This window comes from Heloderma suspectum, chromosome 4, assembly GCF_057233095.1.
Source record: "Heloderma suspectum isolate Gila_16-S chromosome 4, 16-S_ref, whole genome shotgun sequence".
Taxonomy (NCBI): Eukaryota; Metazoa; Chordata; class Lepidosauria; order Squamata; family Helodermatidae; genus Heloderma; species Heloderma suspectum.
Genome location: NC_139461.1, coordinates 101,945,910 through 101,968,001, shown reverse-complemented (window position 1 = coordinate 101,968,001; position 22,092 = coordinate 101,945,910). Strand labels below are relative to the sequence as shown.

Genomic DNA, 22,092 nt, shown 5'->3' with positions numbered 1-22,092 from the left:
AGATTTTCCTATTTTGCATAAATTTCCTAACTTCACAGATTTAATATTTACCTAACTTCAAATAGTATGAGAAGGCACAGGCATAGGTGAAAGAACAAATCGTGGTTTGTCAATCATGCTTTGTGCATCCCATCACAAACCTTAAGCTCACACACTCTTCCCTCCCCACCATTCTTCATGCACAAGAGGGGGAGTTAAGAAGCTCTGATTTGCATTTTGCAACAAAATGCAGTTTCCCATTTCATTCAAATACAGAAACTGGTTTGTGCAAACCATAGTTTAGTCACAAACCAGAGTATTAAACCAGGACCTGCCTTTGGCACACATGCTTTACAGGTTTTCTAACACACGTACATCCAGTTGAATGAGGACTAGAAACTTGCTTTGCTTTTTCCCTCCAACTCATTTGCATTAAGAACTTACCTGAAAGTGACGGCGCAACTACAACTGCATGCAATTCAACTTCATTTTTTGGTAAAGTTATTTGAAGATTATCTCCAGCCGACACCAGGAGTTCTCTTACTGCACAAAAATTAGGAGTGGGTGGGTTATTTTAAAACTGAAGGAAACTTTTATCCATAAAGTTTGACAGCTAGCACCGGTTAACACATTGAGTAAAGTTTGGCAATGTTCCTCTGCTGCTGAAAAACTATATTCATAATAATGGCTAAAGACTGCTATTTTCTCATCAAGGCTTGATTAATCTTCGCCTTGAAGCAGAAAGTGCAAAATTAATGTTTTAAATAAACAGCATGACTTTTCTTCAATCACATAGTTGTCTAAGGTACTCCACATGCAAGTCTTCTCCTTTTGCAGGTATGCAGTCATACCTCATGCAGGTCTTCTTCTCTGGAGACAGGCATTCCACGACTGAGTAGCACTCAGTTTGAGTGTAACACCTGGGCTGTTTCACTCTGTTTCAACCACCCTTGCAAAGAGCTCCACAAAAGGTTCTAGCCAAGAAACATTTTTACCAGCCTGCCTGTCCATGCACATCTATGCTCACCATTTGTGGTCTAAAAAAGAACCAACTTGTCTAATGCTACTCTGGTCTGGTCTATGCATGCGGCAGAAGGAAGTAAGAACATGTAGCAGACTTCTGAGGTACCAATTCAGTATGAAGGTCAGGGATCATGTTTTTTTAAGCTCCCTCACAAAAAAAACCACCACCTCCCTGCAAGTGAAATGCAAGGACCATATGGAGCAGGCTGAACTACGGCCTTTCTTCTTGCTGTGCTATTTTTTTTACACTGAGGTAGCATTAAACAAATGGCACAACCCCAGCCAGAATCTGAAATGGTACACTCTGCTCTACCACTCCAGGAAACCTACCACCACATTCTGCTGCATGCTTAGACCAAGGCATCTATCTGCCTGGAGGAAATGCTTTATTCTATTTATTTTAAACATTTGTATACCATCTTTCCATTAAAAATGTTCAGAGCAATTTACAATAGGTTACAAAACACAGTAAAAACACACTCAAAACCAGGCAACAATCAAGAAAACAACAGCTGTCAAAACTAAAAGGCAGCACTAAAAATAGTAATAGATTTGTGGTTTATTTATTTAATTTATGTACCGCACTTCAGACAAATCACAAAGTGGTTTACAAGTAAAGTAACAATACAAAACACAAACAATAAAACAATACTATTCAAACTCTAAAAAGTCATCAAAATAGATTAAAAATACATCAGAAGTTAAAAGCCAAGGAAAACAAAAAGGTATTTGACTGGTACTTAAAATATATCAGCATAGGTACCAAGAAAGCCTCCCTGGAGAGAGAATTCCACAAGCGAGGTGCCACAACAGAGAAGGCCGTCTCTCTGGTCACTGCCTGCCTCACCTCAGTTGGCAGTGGCATCTAGAGGACAGCCTCCAAAACAGATCTTAGTGTATGGGCAGGTTGTATTGAGAGACGTTCCTTCAAGTATCCAGCTCCCAAGTCACATAGGACTTTAAAGGATCATTCCTATCCACATGCAACCAACAAAATGGCCATTTACAAGTTTGATTGAAGCAACAGATTAAGAATTATGAATTCACTCCCAAAACCTCACCATAAAGAATTCACATTACCTGATTTAGCAGCAGCAGTGGGAAATGGCACTTTATCTGTGGCAAAGGGTTGAGTGGTGAGAGCATAGGTGGGAACAGATGTGGGTTCATCTTGTATGAAATTACCTAGGTCAGATGTTTGAGTTTGTGCTGCAGCGGTGGAGAGAAATCCCAGGATGTCTGAAGGAGGGGGATTATGGGAAGGTGTTAGAACCTACAAGACGAATTGCAGGAATACATAGTTATTGTGAATATTTTTTCTCCTCACATTCCGATACACAGTGTTAAGAATGTACTGGAAGATCCAAGTTCAAAATTCTGTTACAGCTAGAATCAATTACATCGTCAACAGGGACGGAAAAATATTGTACGTTCAAGCCCCAGCATCAAATATTTTAGGTGCGTGGGTAACAAGATACCTAGGCTGTTTCCAGCTCTATTATAACAAATGAACAGAAACAGGATGAGACCACTGGAGAGAAACACACACCTATGCAAACTCTACAAAATAATTCCATCTGCAGCCAATCGAAACAATATATGACAGTGGATCACCAACCTTTCTCACAGCTATAGAAAGAAGCAGTAATTACATGGGATACAATGCTTAAAATGCTTAGAAAATGCCTCTGATCAGACAGTGGAAAGTTCTCATCCTTCAGCAGGAGATGGGCTCAGTAAAATCACATTCATCTGAATTGGCCAAAAGATGTGCAAAACAATTCGGAAGAAACCAAAAGTTAAACAAAGAACACCATTAACCATCTTTCACAAAGGAAAGAAAAAAGGCCATGGCTAATTTTTCGTCTTACTCGGGGCTGATTCTTCAAAACAATGATTGGTCACATGGGTGACAGCCACAGTGAATTAAACTACCAGGGACAGAGATTATCTTGCTAGATCAGGCCAAAATTCCATCAGTGGGACATACAAACTGTTATCTATAACTGTCATGGCTTCCCCCCACTACCAAAGAATCCTGGGAATTGTAGTTTGCACAGGATGCTGAGAATCCCCTTTTAAGAGATCCCTCACTTCTCTGCATTCCAAGGGGAGAAGGAGTGACAACTATTAAACCCGTTTATACTGTAGATCTTTTTGCATTTCTGTTGCTCTTCGTAAGTTCCTAAATTTTGATTTTATTTAGTTTTAGCTAACAGTTAGCTGCCTTGAGCCAGTTAAATAAAAGGTAGGAAAGAAACATTTAAAATAAACAAATAAACAAATACCATTAGGCCTGCATTTTTTGTCACAGTAGCCAGCCAGATGACCCTAGGAAACCCACAGGCAGAACATGACGGTGATGGCTACTCCTGTGGTTTCCCCTCAGCATCCAGTAGTCAGAGTAAATTGCATCTGAATGCAGAGGCATCACTCACCCGTCAAGGCATCTTTAGAACCACACATGTGCATCCAGCTGACTCTCATCCTTCCTCCATTATACCGGTGACCTCCAGCCTTCTCCAACTTGGTGCCCTCCAGATGTGTTGGACTGCAACTCCCATTATTCCAAGCCAGCATGGCCATTTTTGGCCAATGGCCATGCTAGCTGGGAATGATGGGAGGTGCAATCCAGCACTTCTGGAGGGCACCAGGTTGGAGAAAGCTGCTATTAGGGGCTTGAGCAGGCCAATTCATTGGCCGCATTCACATACAGTGGCAAGCTAGAATTGCTGGGACATGCCAGGAATCGGAAACCAACAACAAACCCCAGCTGCAGTCTTCGCTAAGGACTTTCACACAATCAGCATTTTCAGCCATCACATATGCAAACATATCTCTTCAGCCATAAGAGCTAGAAACTTGCTTTGAGATTTTTAAAACAGTCCTCTTCTTTCAGAATTTCAGAAATTGCATAGCACATGCATAATATACCTTCAGAGCCTCTATGGAGCCTGTGAAATCAGTTGTCCACCCGTGCTTTAACTATTACTACAGAGCAATCTACTATTAGGGTCGTTTTTCAGGGGTGAGGAACCAGTGACCCTCCAGATTTTGGGACTCCCAACTCCCATCATTCCTTACCATTGGCCATACTGGCTGGGGCTGATGGGAGCTGAGTCCAACAATATCTAGAGGGCTGCAGGCTCCCCACTTCTGGTCATTATGATACATGCTAGCTGAAGAAAGATCTGAAAGAAGGCAATTGGCAGGAGGTTCAGGAGAGACAAAAACATGTACTTCTTCACACAAGCAATTAAAATTAACTTAAGGAATTTGCTGCCACAAGATTTGGTGATGGCTTTTGGTTTAGATCAGGGGTGGGGAAACTCTGGCCAACATGTTGCTGGACTACAACTCCCCTCACCCCTCACCACTGGCTATACTGGCTAGGGCTGATGGGAATTGCCATCCACCAACATCTGGAGCGTCACACATTCCCCATACCTGGTCTACATGGCTTAAAGGGGCCTTAAGACAAATACATAAAGGATGGGTCTACCAATGGCTGTCGGTCATGATGGCTGTATGGGATTTCTGGGTTCAGAGAAACTGTGCCACCGACAGGGCTACGGCCTTTGTGTGAGGCTTGTGAGTTTCCCATGTGCATCTGGTTGGCCACAATGGAGAACAAGATGCAAGATGGGCCTCTGATCTGATCCAGCAGGACTCTTTAAACTTCCTTCACCTCAGCCTCCTTCTTCTGCACATCCCTCACCACGGGGAGCAGTAACTGGAAGAGGAAAGAACATCCTGCCCACTAGAGAGGGCAAAGCTCTGTCCTGACAGGACTGAGACCCCTCCCACAACCACTGAGCCACAAGACTGTACCAAGAGAGAGATACCTCAACAGGATCTTAGGCTGCCTTCAGTCGAGGCTTTTATCATGCAGTCGCCCTGCCTCATTCATGGAATTCTACTGGGGGATCCAGACAATATTGTCTTCCATTTGTAAACTCCCCCCTCATGTTTCCCCATTGCCTCTTCTGTGCAGAAAAGAGCAACTGAAATGATAAGAGGCTGGAGCATCTCCCCTATGAGAGAAGGTTACAACAGCTGGGATTGTTTAGCTTGGAAAAAAAGAGGGTAAGGCGAGACATGATAGGAGTCTACAAAATTATGCATGGTGTGGAGAATGTGGATAGGGAGATGTTTTTCTCCCTTTCTCATAATACTAGAACCTGGAGCCATCCCATGAAGCTGATTGGTAGGAGATTCAGGACAGATAAAAGGAAGTACTTCGTCACACAGTGCATAGTCAAACTGTGGAATCTGCTACCTCAGGATGTAGTGATGGCCACCAATTTGGATGGCTTTAAAGGGGGGTTAGACAAATTCCTAGAGGAGAAAGCTGTCAATGGCTACTAGTCTTGATGGCTACGTGCTACCTCCAGAACCAGAGGCAATGAGCCTATGTACACCAGTTGCTGGGGAACATGGGTGAGAGGGTGTTGTGGCACTCAGGTCCTGCTTGTGAGTTTCCCACAGGCAGCTAGTTGGCCACTGTGTGAACAGAATGCTGGACTAGATGGACCCTTGGCCTGATCCAGCAGGGCTCTTATGTTCTTTTTTTTTTAACTGTTAAGGAGGGAAAGATGGAAAAGCTGCACAATGCCTTTTGGTGGATAGTGCTAGGAGCCATCTCCCTAGAAGCTGAGATTCCTTATTCCATCCTTATTCTCTGGATTTCCTTCCTCATTCACCCCAAACCTCTGCACCTCCCATCAACAAATATATACATGAGTCTTGAAGTGCACAGGGGAGAGACAAAAAACGGTAAGCACAGCGCTCACTTCCTTTTCTCTCACACATATACACCATCTGTTTGAAATTTGCAGAGATTCCTGTTTACTCCAAAGGAGAACTATACCACCCATTATAGGGGTGCAGATCCAAATCCAGGGGTCCCCAGATTGCCATGCCCCCTTACCCTGGCCCTACCACCTTTCCCCTAACCACCAACTGTTTCATGATTTCTTGGCTTTTGTGCTGTTCCCCCCCACCATTCTAAAAGGTTGAAATGACTCTCCTAAGGCTTAGTGACTGAGAGTAAGAGCTTTAAGCTAAAATATACTGGCATTTGGGGGGCTTGCGCCTCACCCCTTTTTGCCTGCAGTCCCACCAACCATTGGAATGCAACCCCCAAGAGCTTCTCTGAAACGCAATTCCACCCTCAAGCTGAAAGATGTTTGCCATCCCTGTCCTATAACAACAACAACAACAACATTACCATTTCTGGTAACACCTACCTTTTCCCACCAACTGCTGTTAGCTTCATTAGGCGGTTGAAAATCTACCTCATTTGCAGATTTCACTGGGCCCAAAGTAATGTCTGGCAACTCTCCAGGATGTTCTGTGACAGGGTTCCCCTCAGATTCATTAATATTTGTCGGGTTTTCCAAATTAACGTTCTCCTCCTCATTTTCTGCCAGCTCTTTGTATTTGTCACCGTTACGGAGCCCTGAAGAGTTGAAGCCATTCTCAGTGGTTGCCATCAAGCCCCAGTCGGCATAGTTAACATTCTCCTTCTCTTCATGCTTGATGCTCAACTGAAAGGGGTCCTGCTCCATATCCTCATACTCATCTGGGTAGTCCGGTACCTCCCCAAGACTGTGCTCTTTGCCAAGGAAAGACAGTTCTTTCAGGTTACTCACTTCCTCCGATGGGTCATCTTGCAGCGTCATAGAGCGGATCACGTTGGACGGCATCTGCCCGTACCCCAGCAACGCTACTGGTCTCTGGGGAGGCCTTAGCACAAAGGTCAAATAGGACTTCACCTTCTCCATTTTCTTGGGCTCACAGTTTCCTTTGTGCTGACAATTGACGATGTAGCAATGCCGCTCAAACATCCAGGACAAGTCGCAGTCGGAAAGATCACAACAGGCTGCTGTGCAGTCTGACATTGACACAGCGTGGGGGACCCGCATAATTTTAGTCATTTCTAGGTTGGGTGATATTATTGCATCAGAGTACTTGGCGCCTTCCCTGCACTGTTCACAGAAACACCCTGAAATAAAAGACATTGGTATCAGGAAGAGAACAAGAACATTGCAAAAATCCCAAATAAAGTCCAATTTGTTTTTTTTTTAAACCACAGCTATTGAGTTACATTTTTATACCATTTATTATAATCTAGTGAATACTCATATTATTTACATGGAATGACCTGAATCGTTTACTGCTTAAAATTTTCATAGAAGCTAGAGCACTTGTTTCTGTGTTTACCTTTCTTCCAAATAAGTAGGACAGCAACCTAAGAAGACAAAAATTACCTCTGTCTTGGGGGAGCTCCTTGTATTCCATGAAAACATGGCAACAGCTGTTGTACGTAAGTCCTGCTCCTGGGGTGACATCTTCGAGGGGTCCACATCTTGTCTCCACATCAGAAGCCCACAACTCCCACTTCACACATTGCCCCAGAAACATGTGAACAGGAAGTGTGATTCACTTATCATTTTTTTACACCTCCATACAATCTGCAAAGCCACCCCCTATATAAAGAGAAGAGCTTTATCTAGCATAAACAATGAACATAGCCTCAAGGCCAACCTAGATATTATATTATTCAGTAATTAGCAATTGATGCTAAAAAAGGGGGGGAATTGCAGTTCTGGAGTCTAATCAAGAAGGGGAATACAGCAGGGGCAAACAATTAAGTCTCTGTTCCCCACACCAGGTCCCCCACCCCAAAGGTTGCTGTAATCTTTTTTAAAGAGTCATGTAATTGTTTACTGCATGAACAGTGTCACATCTACTTTGGCCCAACTTAAAACAAATGACAGCTAGCTTCCATCTTCTGTATGTAGGGATTCTCAATGTAAGCAGAGCAGCACTGCATAGGATTCAACACTGGGGCAAAGCTGTAACAAATCAGCTTGATCTATATAGTTCAAAGAATTGCTACTCTTCCATCTTTCCTGAGGAAGAATCCTGTGTAAATTTGGAAGCTTGCATGCTTACACTAAAAGCAACTGGTCCAATGAAAGGGTGTGTGCCTGTGTGCGCGCTTTCACTTATTTTCTGTGACCAATATGGCAGCAGCATTTATCTATACAAATCTGTGTGAAAATGCATGGAGGTTTATCAGCATGATATTAGAAATATGGGATAGTTTTTCAGATCCCCACGTGCATGACGTCTCTGAAAGAGCATCTATTCGAAACAGAGTGACAGTTTTCAATATATAGATGAAGGCAGAAAGAAGCAAGTAACCACAGAGAAACAAAACCAATCAAGATGCCAAATGCATGCACGCACACACACCCATCATGGTAGTTTCATCACAGCTGTCACCATCACAAAATACTTGTCTGCTGGACAAAGGAGGCCAGGATTTTCCAGTGCTGGCACTTAGAAAAAGATTGTCCTTTTGATTTGGACAAGAAGAAGAAAAGGAACCAGACAGGATCCAATGCCTCCACGTCCTATTTACAACATGCTCACTCTTTTGCAGTGTTGCATCATTTCAGTTTCTAGGGAGAAGATCTGTTCACGGAGACACAAATCTAAACTAAAAGCTCTTCTACAACATAAAAGCACAATGATGTGCAGTTCACATGGTTATCATGACTCCAGGATAAACTCTGATTCATACATTTCTCCTCTTCACCAACTATGTTATAATTGTTTCTTTCGCAGCCCCATTTACTTTTGGGAATATGAGAAAGAGTCTGTTCAAGAGAGCTATAAAAGTGCCACCATAAATCATGTCTTGAAACGTAACCCGCAGCTCTCAACTAGCAGACAGCAAATGCTTATATTCAAACTACAGTCAGAAGACTAGTTCCAGGGCCCCATCTACACGGAGACGCTTTCTGAGGTAATTCCATTTAAACCTGAATTTTCATCATTTCAGAGTTGCTCCTCCCGTGGCATACGTTGCCAGCTAATGCAGCATATACCTGGGAAAAACTGCTGCCACCAGGCAAACGTCAGCAAGAGAAACCGCATTATTTCATGCACATGTGGGCAGAGTCCCGCGAGTAGAACAGAACGTCATTATCTCTTTAATCTTTTTTTTTAATTGTTCTCTGCAGATGCGCATTTGTGTTTCCCTGCTTTGTAATGCTATGGAGCTCGTCCTTGTAGGGGCACGTAGCTGCATTACTTCCAGACTGGGAGTTGTGATTTACCACCTGGTGGCATGCCAGCTAGTGCTGTGCTGAACCATGCCCCCCACTTCTGCGGAATTCTTCCCTCTCTTTGCAAGGAGGAATGGGACAAGCAGGAATGTGACTTGTTTGCATGGGGATTCATTTAAAAGCAGGAATTGGACTCGTTTTAAAGCTCTTAAAGCTTTAGAAATCTCCTGTTCCTCCTTGCAACATTGGAAACTCTTGTTTGCAGCATTAGAAACCCACCAGTTTCCATTTCCAATATTTTGCTTGTCAGGCAAGGTTGCTAATTAGAGGTTATGACAGGGAGGATTTCAAGTATTTAATGCGAAGACTAACTCTCTCTCTGTCTCTCTGTCACACACACACACACACACACACACACACACGCACACACAACTCCTCCCCCCAACTCAGGTCTCAAACTACCCAAAGTGTGCTCCCTGCTCAGGAAGGAAGCGGCAGCAGCTACCTCCCTGCCAGAGCAGGAGAGCAAGGCTACCTATAGCCAACATGACTCGAGCTTGCAAAACACTCTCCCCAACCAAGCAGCGAGGTGGTCGCAGCTGCTTTCCTCCCAAGCAGGGAGACAAAAGTCTTTGCAAGCACAGGGGCACCAGCTGATAGCCAGCATACCCTGAGCTTGCGAAGTACTCTTCCGGCTCAGGAGGAAACTGGCAGCAACCATCTCCCTGCCTGAGAAGGGAGTGATGACACCCTATGCTTGCAAAGCACTTTGCACTATTCCTGCTCGGAGGGAAGCAGCAGCAGCCTCCTCTCTGCCCAGCAGGGGAGAGACGAGCCTTTGCAATCACAGGGGCACCCGCCAATAGCTGCACCAGCAAAGTACTATTCCTGCTCGGAAGGGAAGTGGCAGCAACCACTCCCTGCCTGACAGGGGAGAGAAGAGCCTTTGCAACCATAGGGTATACCATATACAGAAGAATAAAAACACACACATGCACACACCCCTCAGCCAGCTCCCTCCTAGTAGTAATGTAAGTGTCAAAGCCTCACACCCAGAAATTCTCCATAGAGATTTGTCTGGCACTCAACCCTAAACTTTGTCAATGCAGAGCTGTGAAGGTACACAGGACCGAGACAGGATTTTTTTAAAAACAAAACAAAACATTGCAGTGCTATTCCAGCCCCAGAGATTTGTTCGGCAGTAGACCAGGCTATGACTCGACTTAAGCTGATCACACACACACACGTCGAGGAGATCAAGGATTTCTAAGCATTTTCAAGAAACTCCATGAGCCTTGCCCGCTGAATATGCAGCCTCCATTATGCGAAGCTGTGAAGGAGTGGATATAGCACCTTTGCAGATGCAGAGGCGCGCAAGACTGAGGCAGAAAAAAGTATTTTTTAAAAGAACCGCTCACTTATGCGGACGCAACATCAAAACACTGCAGTGTCGGGGCACAGACACACCCCTAGCCACGCTCACTGACATGCATTTAATTTGGGGCACACTCAAATGGAACAGCATGGCAGCATGTTAAAGGGGAAATCCATCACAAAGCATCTTTGCGAAAATGAAGCTTTTACAGCAGGAAAACCCATGGTTGCTGCAGATTGGGGTAATATCACGTATCATGCCCGATTGTGAGGTGCAAGAACACCGCAGTAAATCCCCCATGTAGATAGGGTCTAGGAGTTTTGCTCCCCCTATTTTGGAAGTTAAATATTGTTGCAACCATTGTCAGGGTGGACACTGAGCCCATAGAATCCCAGAGTAGTTCTGATTCTGAGGAAGAGGAGTCACTCCTGGGAGAGGAGCGCGCTCCTCTTTCCCAGGGCCAACAGCTGACAGAGATTCCTCCCACCAGCATTCCTAGCTTAGATAGCAGTCCTGGGAGTGACAGAGCGCGGGAAGCAGACTTGATGGACATGCGACGCCGATGCAGAGAGCGGCGCCAAATGGAGGTCGCGGAAAGGAGGTGTAGTGCCTGGTTGGCGCGCAAACAATGGTTGCGCCCAGAGGATCCAAGGGAAAAGGGGAGGGACTCTCCCTAGCCCTTAAGTTCAGGGTCTGCCAGTGATTCCCTTTCAAACGGGGACCAACTGTTCCAACTTAGGGCATAGGTACTCTGCTGCTAATATCTAGTTGCTAACAGTAGAGTTGTTAAGTTGTAAAAGAGGAATAAAGCTTTGAAAAGAATCCCTTTGTCTGTGTCTGGACTTGGCTACTGGATTAGACTGAGAGAGGCCTCCAAGGAGCCCTTCACAACCGTTTCACTTATTTTGGATGGAGATAGAAAGAAAAGAAGAGAAATTTCATTTTAAGTTGCTACAGAAGTCAAGGGTAGCACACTCAAATGAGCTGACTAGGCAAGGTAGCCTGCTAAGTCACTGAAAAAGAAAACACCTTGTTTGGATCAGAGCTATGCACACGACACGTCTGTAAGGCCAGCGAATTCCCTTTGTGGAAATGACAAGGAGCACAATCCTGCTACTTGCTTCTAGGCAAGATTCTGGGTCACTGCAGAAGTATCCATGAAAATAGTACATAACAACTAATTAATAGTAGGTGGAATAGTGGTGCTGTTTTAAAACCACGATCCTTCCTTCCTTCCTTCCTTCCATTATATCCCACCTCTCTTCCTCCTTAAGGAACCCAAGGCAGCATACATAGTCCTCCTCCTCTCAATTTTACCCTCACAACAACCCTGTGAGGTAGGTTGGGCTGAGAGTCTGTGACTGGCCCAGAGTCACCCAGTGAGCTTTCATGGCTGAGTGGGGAGTACCCAGATCTCCCGACTCCCAGTCCAACACTCTAGCCATTACATCACACTGGCTCTTTTTAGGTCATTCATGATTTTTGATGCCAAATTCTTCCTCAGAATCAAGCCCTATAAGACATCTCAAGCCCCATTCACATGCATCCACAGCAGTGTGGAAGCCACTTCCTTGGGATGCCTTCCCATGCCACATGGGAGTATGTGTGTGTAAATTAAGCAACCACATAGCTGGGACAAACTGTACATTCCTTTCCAGCCAGTCGTTGCTCGCCTTCCCAGCTAGGTGATGTTTAAGTTGGACAGACTCATTCATACCCACAGACACCCATACTGTCATGGGTGTTTCTGAGCACAGGAAATGAGATAGCAGTTCAGATTCTGAAGAAGAACCATCAGACATGGGGGAGGTGTTTTCCCAGGCTAGTCCAGATATGAGTAGGCCTGCTTCTCAGGTTACAAATGTCCAGATGGCTGAGCTTGAGGGTCCCTCCTCAACCCCCCCCCGACCCCATGAAAGGCAGCAAACAGGAGGATGACCTAATAGATGCCAGACGCAGGCACAGAGCAAAGAGAGAGAAGGCAGGGGCGGAACTTAAGACGGTCTACCCGATAGGCCTTGCGTGAAAAGCTGCACTTAGAGGCCTCACGACAAGAGAGGGACCTCCCCCCTTAAGTTAGGCTAGCAAGACCACCTCCCTCTTCAAAGGCAGGCAACTCTCAAAAATTCCATTTGAATCCCCTGAAGGCATTCCTTTGTAGACAGAGAGTCTCTGAGAATTTGCATCCGTATGACCCTGTGAAGTAATGGATTAAAAGCTGTAGACTGAAGCCTCTCCTCTGTGTATGTTTGGGCGCTGAAGAGAAGTAGGGGCTAAGGGAATCCTGACACACACAGAGCCAGCTCCAAGCTTTTGAAGGCCCTTAGGCAAGCTACCCTCAGTGGGCCCCCTCCCTCCGTGAGTCTGCCTTCTCACCACCATTGCCACCAGCTGCTATTGCTCCTTATCCTCTTTCTCATCTTTGCTACTACTTACTTGCTTGACAGGCAGAGAGCCTGGGAGCAAGTAGGCCATAGCATCTCCCGCTCCTCCACATCACCACCCCCATTGTCCGGGCCAGAGTGAGAGGCAGGTGAACAAGCAGTTTTAGAGTGGTGAAGAGGAGGAGCAACTCCAGGGGGCTCTTGTCAGTGGGCCCTTGCTGGGGCGTGGGCCCTTGGCAGGTGCCCAACCATGCCCTACACACACACACACACACACCCCTAGCTCGAGCAGTGAATGGTTGCGCTTCAGGGAGTGGATCCCACTCAGCTGTGGATGCATGCAAATGGAGCACAAGAACAAACTGAAAATAGTGGAAGGATGAGGTAAGTGGAGCGATGATGAGAAGAAAAAGGGTGGAGAGTCATATGGGAAAGGAAGATGAGGGAGGAGAAAACAGAGCCCTGCCCAGGACACTTCAATATCTAGAACCATCCTGACCACACATTTATGTCCACTACACACCTGGGGTGGGCGAGGGTTGGGACACCACCAATACAACTGTAGAAACAATTTTTAGAAAATGGGTTTGCAAAACTGACAATGTAGTCAGAATATGACTTACAGCTTTGCTGATCATTTACAAACCAACAAGCATTCAAGATTCTCCCAAGACAAGATTCTCCTATCTTCAACTACAGCAATTGTTTTCTGTGAGTGCAAAAAGAAAACTATTCAGCTAAATCCACTCATCCTACCCAAGGTACATTTTTCTTTGCCCTCTAACTTAATCCATCCCATCCAACAACTGTTCTTTAATGTGAATGAAACAAGTGCCCTACCAGAGCAGATAAAAAGTCCATCTAGCCCAGTATCCTGTTTGCAACTATGGGCAGTCCACAAGCAGGACATATCTCATATTCAAGTCTCTAAATAAAACATAATTGCAAAAGTTTGCACAGTGACTATCACATTTTGCTGTGAGTGAACCAGCAGAACATCTGACAAAGACATGTCTTTTCTGTCTTTTCAAGGTGCATGAAGCCAGTCCATTATTTAGAACATGAAGAATTATCTATGAAACTAGTGTCATCCACATATTCTTTTTGAGCCTTATAAGAATGGCTTGTCTATCCAAACTATATATTGGGTCCATTACTGTGAATGTAAATATGTCTATTCCGATACTCTAAAAATCTGCATAGCTACTTCAGTGCCACAAATCCAGCAGGGAATCTGGAGTATCTCAGCTGTAATTACTTTAAAAATAATTTTTAAAAGCAAGTTTCTAGGCCACATGGATGCAGAAAACTAAGATGTCAGAATGGGAAGAAGCATTTCTAACATCTCTGCAAGCCAAAAAATACCACTGCCATAATTTGCTTCAACTTTATAGTTGGTATGGAATTCCTCAGGTAACCTGCTCCACATTATTTATTTAAGTCATTTATAGCCCACCCTGATATCAAATGGCTTCAAGGCAGCCTATAGTAAAAACTAAAAACCATTTAAAAATACAAAACAAAAAACCAGCAACAATATAGAAGACATAGGAAATATGTGTCAGAGAAGACAATTAGGCTAACAAATGCTAGGCAAAATGCCACAAAAATTCTCAGAGTGTAATGATGGGTGCAACCGAGTGTAACGTGGGTGAAATTTTTAATCTATACCTTCCTGTACACACACACTGGGGTGGAAACATTTCAGTAGCTGAGGTTGCAATTCTATGCACACTTACCTTGGAGTAAGCTCCCCTGAACTCAGTGAGACCTACTTCCAAGTAGACATGCACAGAATTGCACTGTAAATCTACATCATTTGATACATGATATTGTGACGCAACTAAAATACAAAATGACAGCCTAACACAAGTGTTCAAAATGACCACCGGATGTGGAGCCAGTGTGTTATAACCATTAGGGTGCTGGACTGGGAGATCCAGGTTCTAGTCCCCACTGACTTGGCCATGAAGCTCACTGGGCAACTTTGGGCCAGTCACTGACTCTCAGCCTAACCAACCTCACAGGGTTGCTGTTGTGAGGATAAAATGGATTAGGATCATGTACACTGCTTTGGGCTTCTTGGAGAAAAAGGGGATATACATGTAATAAACACACACACACACACACACATTGCAGAGTTACTGATGCTAAGTGCATACAGACTTGATCAGTAACCTCAATGGGGAGAATGGTAGTAGGACAGAAGTATAAATATATACTATTTCTCAAAAATCAAAAGAGATTCATGAATGGAAGCAGAAAGCTAAAAAACACTTGAATGAAGCATTTGGTGGATCGCTGCTGCAATTCCAATTGGCAGCTTCCAGAGATCAATAAACATTGCACAGTTCGCAAAGCCTGTTCTACAGGTCCAGAAGCAAAAACAGAGGCTAAGGGACAAACAGCATGCTGAAGACTATCATGATCTGAACTCAGAATTTCTCACTCTGTGAGCTGGTTCATACATTACACAGAAGCAGAAAAAAAGAAGAAGTAGGAATCATAGATGTTTCCCTGCCTCCAGCTTGCACTGTGATGTTTAACTGGGACAACTCCCCCTCACCTACACCGCAATCAGTGTGTACCACTGGTCATATGGAGACTGAAAGTGCAATCCTATAAAAGTCTACTCAGAAGAAGTCCCACTGAGTTCACTAGGGCTTATTCCCAGGTAAGTGAAGTGAACTACAGTCGAAGGGCCTCATCACAGGTGTTTCCTTTGCACGTTATCAGCAGAAGCAGGGAAAACAGAGCGTTGATCGTTCATACTTCTGCTTCCAATGTACAAACTGATCAACCAACTTTTAACCTAAAGCAACTTTTAACCTAAAGCACAACAGGCCAGGGTCTGCAGCCCTAGGCCCACATCTGGCCCTTGGTTTAATTCTATGTGGTCCTCAGACTAAAAGCCCTCAGCAAGTGATCAGTTCAGACCTCTGGCAAGAGCAATCTGTCCCTCTCCCAGCAGTTTGCTAGGCAGGGAGGCAGAGGGAGAGAGAAGGGGGAAAGACGAAGTATGCTGGATCAGGCCACAGGCCTTACTAGTCCAGCATTTTCTTCCCACAGCGGCCAACCAGATGCCTCTGGGAAACCTATGCGTGCAACAGCACCTACCCGCCCATGTTCCCCGGCAACTGGTGTACATAGGCATACTGCCTCTGATACTGAAGGTAGTACACAGCCATCAAGAATAGTAGCCATTGATAGCCTTTACCTCCAGGAATTTGTCCAACCCCCTTTTAAAGCCATCCCAACTGGTGGTCATCACTACTTCCTGTGGTAGCGAATTCCATAGTTTGACTCAGTGCTGTGTGAAGAAGTACTTCCTTTTATCTGTCCTGAATCTCCCACCATTCAGCTTCATGGGATGACCCATGTAGCTCTAGTACTGCAAGAGAGGGAGAAACACTTCTCCCTATCCGCTTTTTCCACAGCATGTATAGTTTTCTGTCATGGCTTCCCTTACTTGCCTTTTGACTAAACTAAACAGCCCCAAACTCTGTGACCTTTCCTCGTAGGGGAGCTGTTCCAGCCACATTGATCATTGTGGTTAGGGCTGTGTACCGCTTCAGCTCCGGATCTGAATTCTGTGTCAAAGTGGGCCGATTCAGACTGCTTTGGTCCGGAGCAGGTCGAGATCAGTCCAAAGCGGACTGGATCAATCTGAAGCACATCTGAGTGCTTCAGGTCGATCCGGGCAGCCACCTGGCCAGCTATGCAAGCCCTCTGTTTTGCACTCTCCACTTTCACCCTCAACAAGAGGCTCTTTAGATCCTCTTCGCTTTCTGCCATTAGAGTGGTATCGTCTGCGTATCTCAGGTTGTTGATAATGCTCCCAGCAATCTTAATTCCGACCTGTGATTCATCCAACCCGGCGTTTCTCATGATGTACTCTGCATATAAATTAAATAAGCAGGGTGACAATATACAGCCTTGTCGTACTCCTTTCCCAATTTTGAACTAATCAGTTGTTCCATGTCCGGTTCTTACTGTTGCTTCTTGTCCCTCGTACAGGTTTCTCAAGAGACAGGTAAGGTGGTCTGGTACTCCCATCTCTTTAAGAATTTGCCACAGTTTGTTGTGATCCACACAATCAAAGGCTTTAGCGTAGTCAATGAAGCAGAAATAGACGTTTTTCTGGAATTCTCTTGCTTTCTCCATGATCCAGCGAATGTTGGTGATTTGATCTCTAGTTCCTCTGCCTCTTCAAAACTCAGCTTGTACTTCCAGTAGTTCTCGGTTCACATACTGCTGAAGCCTAACTTGTAGGATTTTGAGCATAACCTTGCTGGCACGTGAAATGAGCGCAACTGTACGGTAGTTTGAACACTCTTTGGCATTGCCCTTCTTTGGAATTGGAATGTAAACTGACCTTTTCCAGTCTTGTGGCCATTGTTGAGTGTTCCAAATTTGTTGGCATATTGAGTGCAGCACTTTAACAGCATCATCTTTTAGGGTTTTAAATAGCTTAGCTGGAATACTGTCATCTCCGCTAGCTTTGTTGTTAGTAATGCTTCCTAAGGCCCACTTGACTTCACTCTCGAGGATGTCCGGCTCAAGTTCAGTGACCGCACTATCATGGCTATCAGGGTCATTCAGATCTTTCCTGTATAGTTCTTCTGTGTATTCTTTCCACCTCTTCTTAATCTCATCTGCTTCTGTTAGATCCCTGCCTTCTTTGTCCTTTATCATGCCCGTCTTTGCACAAAATGTTCCCTTGAGATCTCCGATTTTCTTGAAGAGATCTCTAGTCTTTCCCATTCTATTGTTTTCGTCGATTCCTTTGCATTGTTCATTTAAGAAGGCCTTTTTGTCTCTCCTTGCTATTCTCTGGAACTCTGCATTCAGTTGGATATATCTTCCCCTTTCTCCCTTGCTTTTTGCTTCCCTTCTTTCCTCAGCTAATTGTAGCGTCTCATCAGACAGCCACTTGGCTTTCTTGCATTTCTTTTTCTTTGGGATGGATTGAGTTGCTGCCTCCTGAACAATGTTAACGGACCTCCTTCCATAGTTCCTCAGGCACTCTGTCTATCAGGTCTAATCCCTGAAGTCTATTCCTCACCTCCACTGTATATTCATAAGGGATATGATTGAGGTCATACCTGAATGGTTTAGTGGTTTTCCCTACATTCTTCAATTTAAGCTGAAATTTTGCAAGAAGCAGCTCATGATCTGAGCCACAGTCAGCTCCAGGTCTTGTTTTTACTGACTGTATGGAGCTTCTCTATCTTTGGCTGCAAAGGACATAATCAATCATAATCAATCTGATTTCGATATTGACCATGTGGTGATGTCCATGTGTAGAGTCGCCTCTTGTGCTGTTGGAAAAGAGTGTTTGCTATGATCAGCGTGTTCTCTTGGCAAAACTCTATTAGCCTTTGTCCTGCTTCATTTTGTACACCAAGGCCATGCTTGCCTGTTATCCCGGTGATTTCTTGACTTCCTACTTTAGCATTCCAATCCCCTATGATGAAGAGGACATCTTTTTTGGGTGTTAGTTCTAGAAGGTGTTGTAGGTCTTCGTAGAACTGATGAAGCTCAGCTTCTTTGGCCTCATAGACTTCAATTACTGTGATGTTGAATGGTTTGCCTTGGATTTGTACTGAAATCATTCTATCGTTTTTGAGATTGTACCCCAGTACTGCTTTTCCCACCCTTTTATTGACTATGAGTGCTACTCCATTTCTTCTAAGGGATTCTTGCCCATAGTAGTAGATATAATGGTCACCTGAATTAAATTCACCCATGCTTGTCCATTTTAGTTCGCTGATTCCCAAGATGTCGATGTTCAATCTTGCCATCTCATGTTTGACCACCTCCAGCTTACCTTGATTCACTGATCTTACATTCCAGGTTCCTAAACAATATTGTTCTTTACAGCATTAGACTTTCTTTTCACCACCAGACACATCCGCAGCTGAGTGTCCTTTCGGCTTTGGCCCAGCCGCTTCACTCTTTCTGGCACTACTTGGAAATTCCCTCTGCTCTTCCCCAGTAGTATATTGGACACCTTCTGACCTGAGGGGCTCATCTTCCAGCGTCATGTCTTTTAGCCTTGTGATACGTTCCATGGGGTTTTCTTGGCAAGAATACTGGAGTGGGTTGCCATTTCCTTCTCCAGTGGATCACATTTTGTCAGAACTCTCTCCGCCATGACCTGTCAGTCTTGGGTGGCCCTGCACGGCATAGCTTATGGCTTCACTGAGTTACGCAAGTCCCTTCGCCACAACAAGGCAGTGATCCATGAAGGAGAGTGTGATGTTTACACTGATGTTTTACTGCCACATCTATTGAGATTCTCCAGCTGATTCTAGGACATTAGGGGCACAATCCTATGCGTGTTTACACAAGAAAAAAAGCCCTACAAGTCCCAGCATTCCCCAGTCAGCATGGCTGTCTGGGGAATGCTGGGAGTTCCAGGACTTTTTTCCGTTTAAACGTGGTTAGGACTGTACCTTTGGTGGCTTATTTCAATCAGTCTTCATTACATAAGCCATTTGGGAGCCAAGAAAGTCAAGGAATTTCCAGTTCCAAAAGCCATTTTATCTGGCTTCCAAGGTGCTGCTGCACAATGGAGCATCTTGGCTTTTATTTCCCCACATGGCCCTGGAAGCAAATTAATGGTTTGCTATCATTATAGCATGAATACTACAAGCACAGTCCTACCTGTTAGAGCCCCCAAGAGTAAGCAGAGGGCACTTAGTCCTGGCCCAAGAGACATTCTTCCTTAAGCAGGCAACCCCAGTTCCAGGAAGCAATTTGGAGATTCTACAAGCTTATTGTAAGTTTCTTCTGATACTGCTTGATGTCCAGCTGAGGCCCTGCAGGGCTGGTAACAGAAGGAGGAAAAATAGGCCTGGCATGAATATTAATTGAATGTCACAGAGCAAACAGATGGATAGGAGTGTACAAGGATCCCCCTGGCTACAGTGGCAGAAGATGGAACAAGCTAGGAAATATGAAGATTAAAAGGGCAAGACAGATCACTTGCGCCTGTCATTCTTTAAAGCTGCAAGGGAGTCATAGGCAAAGAAACTCCCACAGAAACCTTCTACACATGAACATCATCTAATAATAATAATAATAATGAGGTTTGTTGTCTATGCAGCTGTCACGAGCACCTTCACACAACAACCACAGGCAGAACAGTTTTCCTCTGCACAAAGGTTGTCTTATTTGCAATGTCCACCATTGGCCATAAGTAAGGTGCAATCCTATGCAAGTTAGACAAAGAAAAGGCCTACAACTCCCAGCATTCCCCAGCCAGCAAAGCCTTTGTAGGCCTTTTCTCTGTCTAAACATGCATAGGATTGCACCTTTAGAGGGCAATCCTATGGCCACTAGACACTGTCTAGACGGCCACAGGATTTTTCAGTATCTGGGAACCGAGGTCGTCCAACCTCAGTTTCCAGAAACCACAGTCCCTGCCCCTCACCCACCCCCTCATAGCTGGGTGGTTCTTTCCACACTGCCGCCAACTCTGCGCTCATAAATGGAGTGCAGAGACCATGAAAAGTGGGCAGTCCCTGGGGCAGGGAGAGAACCACAGAATCTGCTTTAGACAGCTTCCTATTGGGTCTCAGAGCCCCTTCCCTCCCCGAAGCTGCAGCTAGATAGCCGAAAACACATGTCTAGCCAAGAATGCAGGGCAGCTGTAGCAAGGAGGAGAGGATTCCTTCCATGCTCTGGCTGCCCTGCATTGGATACACGCCAGCCTCCGAGTTTGGAGGCTAATGTCTGTCTTGATAGGATTGTGCCCTACAACTAGGAGGATAACACTTAAGGGCCCAGTACAGAAACCACAGTTTGTTTTCAAGAACTCCCCTTCCCCTCTCATGAGCCAGCTGCAGAGACTTCCTGGTTTGTTAAATCACAGTTTCTCCATGATGACCAAACCAGGAAACTATGGTTTACATATTTCCTACAAGCCAGGGTTGGCAAACCAGGGTCAAAACTTGGTTTGCAATCCTGGCTTGTAGGGGTGCTTAAACCACTGTTTTTCAGTTTGGACATTATGGGGAAAATGTGGTTTAACAAGCCAAGAAGTATCCTCTCAAGGCTAGAACATGAGAAGAGGGACGAGGAAGAGGTGGTGTTTGACCCTGTAACTTCTTCAAGTTCCAGCAAACCATAGTTTGTTGGACTGGGACTCCAGGCCAGGGACTCACATGTCTCCATTTTCTGTGGAGTGTGGAAGCCAAGTGGACTGGTGAAGGAAGGACAGAATGCTCTATCCCCCCTTCGCCAGCAACTCACTTGCCTGAAGGTAATACCACACACTCACCTGTGTGGAATTCCTGATCGCCAATGGTGACAAGGTGAGCGGATAAATACAGCACCAAAGAAAACACAAGCAGCAAACTATAGTCAATAAAAAACATGAAATCAACAAAACCACCAGAAACACAGATCGATCATTAAAAGTATTAGATAATTTGTTTTTAAAAGGTCTTAATCTAAAGTTTTAGAGACAATAATGTGGTGTCTTTCAAATATGCCTGGGGAGGTCATTTCATAAACTGGAGGCTGGAACTGAAAAGTTACCCCCACCCAAGCCATTACCTCCCTAATGTCAGAGAGCAGAGACATCTGGAGAAGACCACCTGAAGCAGATCTTAAGAGTCAGGCAGGATCACAGGGGAGAGAGCAGTCCTTCAAGGACTCTAGGTCCCAGGTCAATCTGGGCTTTATAACATCTCAGAGCTTAAGTCTAAAAAACATTTATTTATTTTGTTACATATCTATACCTCCAAATAGCTGAAGTTCCCTATGCAGTTCACAAAACAAGACTTAAAAACCAGAAAATACAATAGCATAATATAACATAGTATAAAAACATTTAAAGGTTTAAACAGAATGAAACTAGAGTAAAAAGCAAATGTAGAAGCCAGCAGCAGTGTAAGTATCTTAAAACACACTAACACTTTTTTTTTTTTAAGAACCACTTGCAGACTAAAAAGCCTGGGAAAATAAAAAGGTCGGCACCTGGCATGGAATATACTACAAGCCGCTCTGGAGAGAGCATTGCGCAACTGGGATGCCACCACTGAAGAGGCCCTCTCCTTAGTGACCACACATTTGGTGGGGGAACCTGGAGAACGGCCTCTGAAGATGTCCTTACAGTCCAGGCATATATGGAGAGCACAGCCAGGAAATAATCCTGATAGTTTAATGGGAGGGTGGGGGAAATAAAAGCAATCAAGCTACTCGGCTAAAAGGACTTTTATTTCATAATGTTTTAGATGGA

The 22,092-nt window shown here is 44.6% G+C and overlaps 1 protein-coding gene across 4 annotated transcripts in view; it reads right to left on the bottom strand.

Moving 5' to 3' along the window:
- The window catches only part of KIAA0319 (KIAA0319 ortholog), a 59,103-nt gene that overhangs the window by 33,776 nt on the left and 3,235 nt on the right, over positions 1-22,092 (bottom strand). For 2 of the 4 annotated variants that reach the window (XM_084850113.1, XM_084850115.1), the window contains exons 2-5: positions 19,512-19,674; positions 6,252-7,009; positions 2,083-2,275; positions 424-522 (exon numbers count right to left, since the gene is read on the bottom strand). In XM_084850113.1, the coding sequence (XP_084706239.1) occupies positions 424-522; positions 2,083-2,275; positions 6,252-7,009; positions 19,512-19,566 (1,105 nt within the window). In that variant the 5' untranslated portion in view covers positions 19,567-19,674. Of the gene's footprint in view, positions 1-423; positions 523-2,082; positions 2,276-6,251; positions 7,010-19,511; positions 19,675-21,129; positions 21,207-22,092 lie in introns of all 4 variants that reach the window. The other 2 variants (XM_084850114.1, XM_084850116.1) reach the window with 2 other exon arrangements.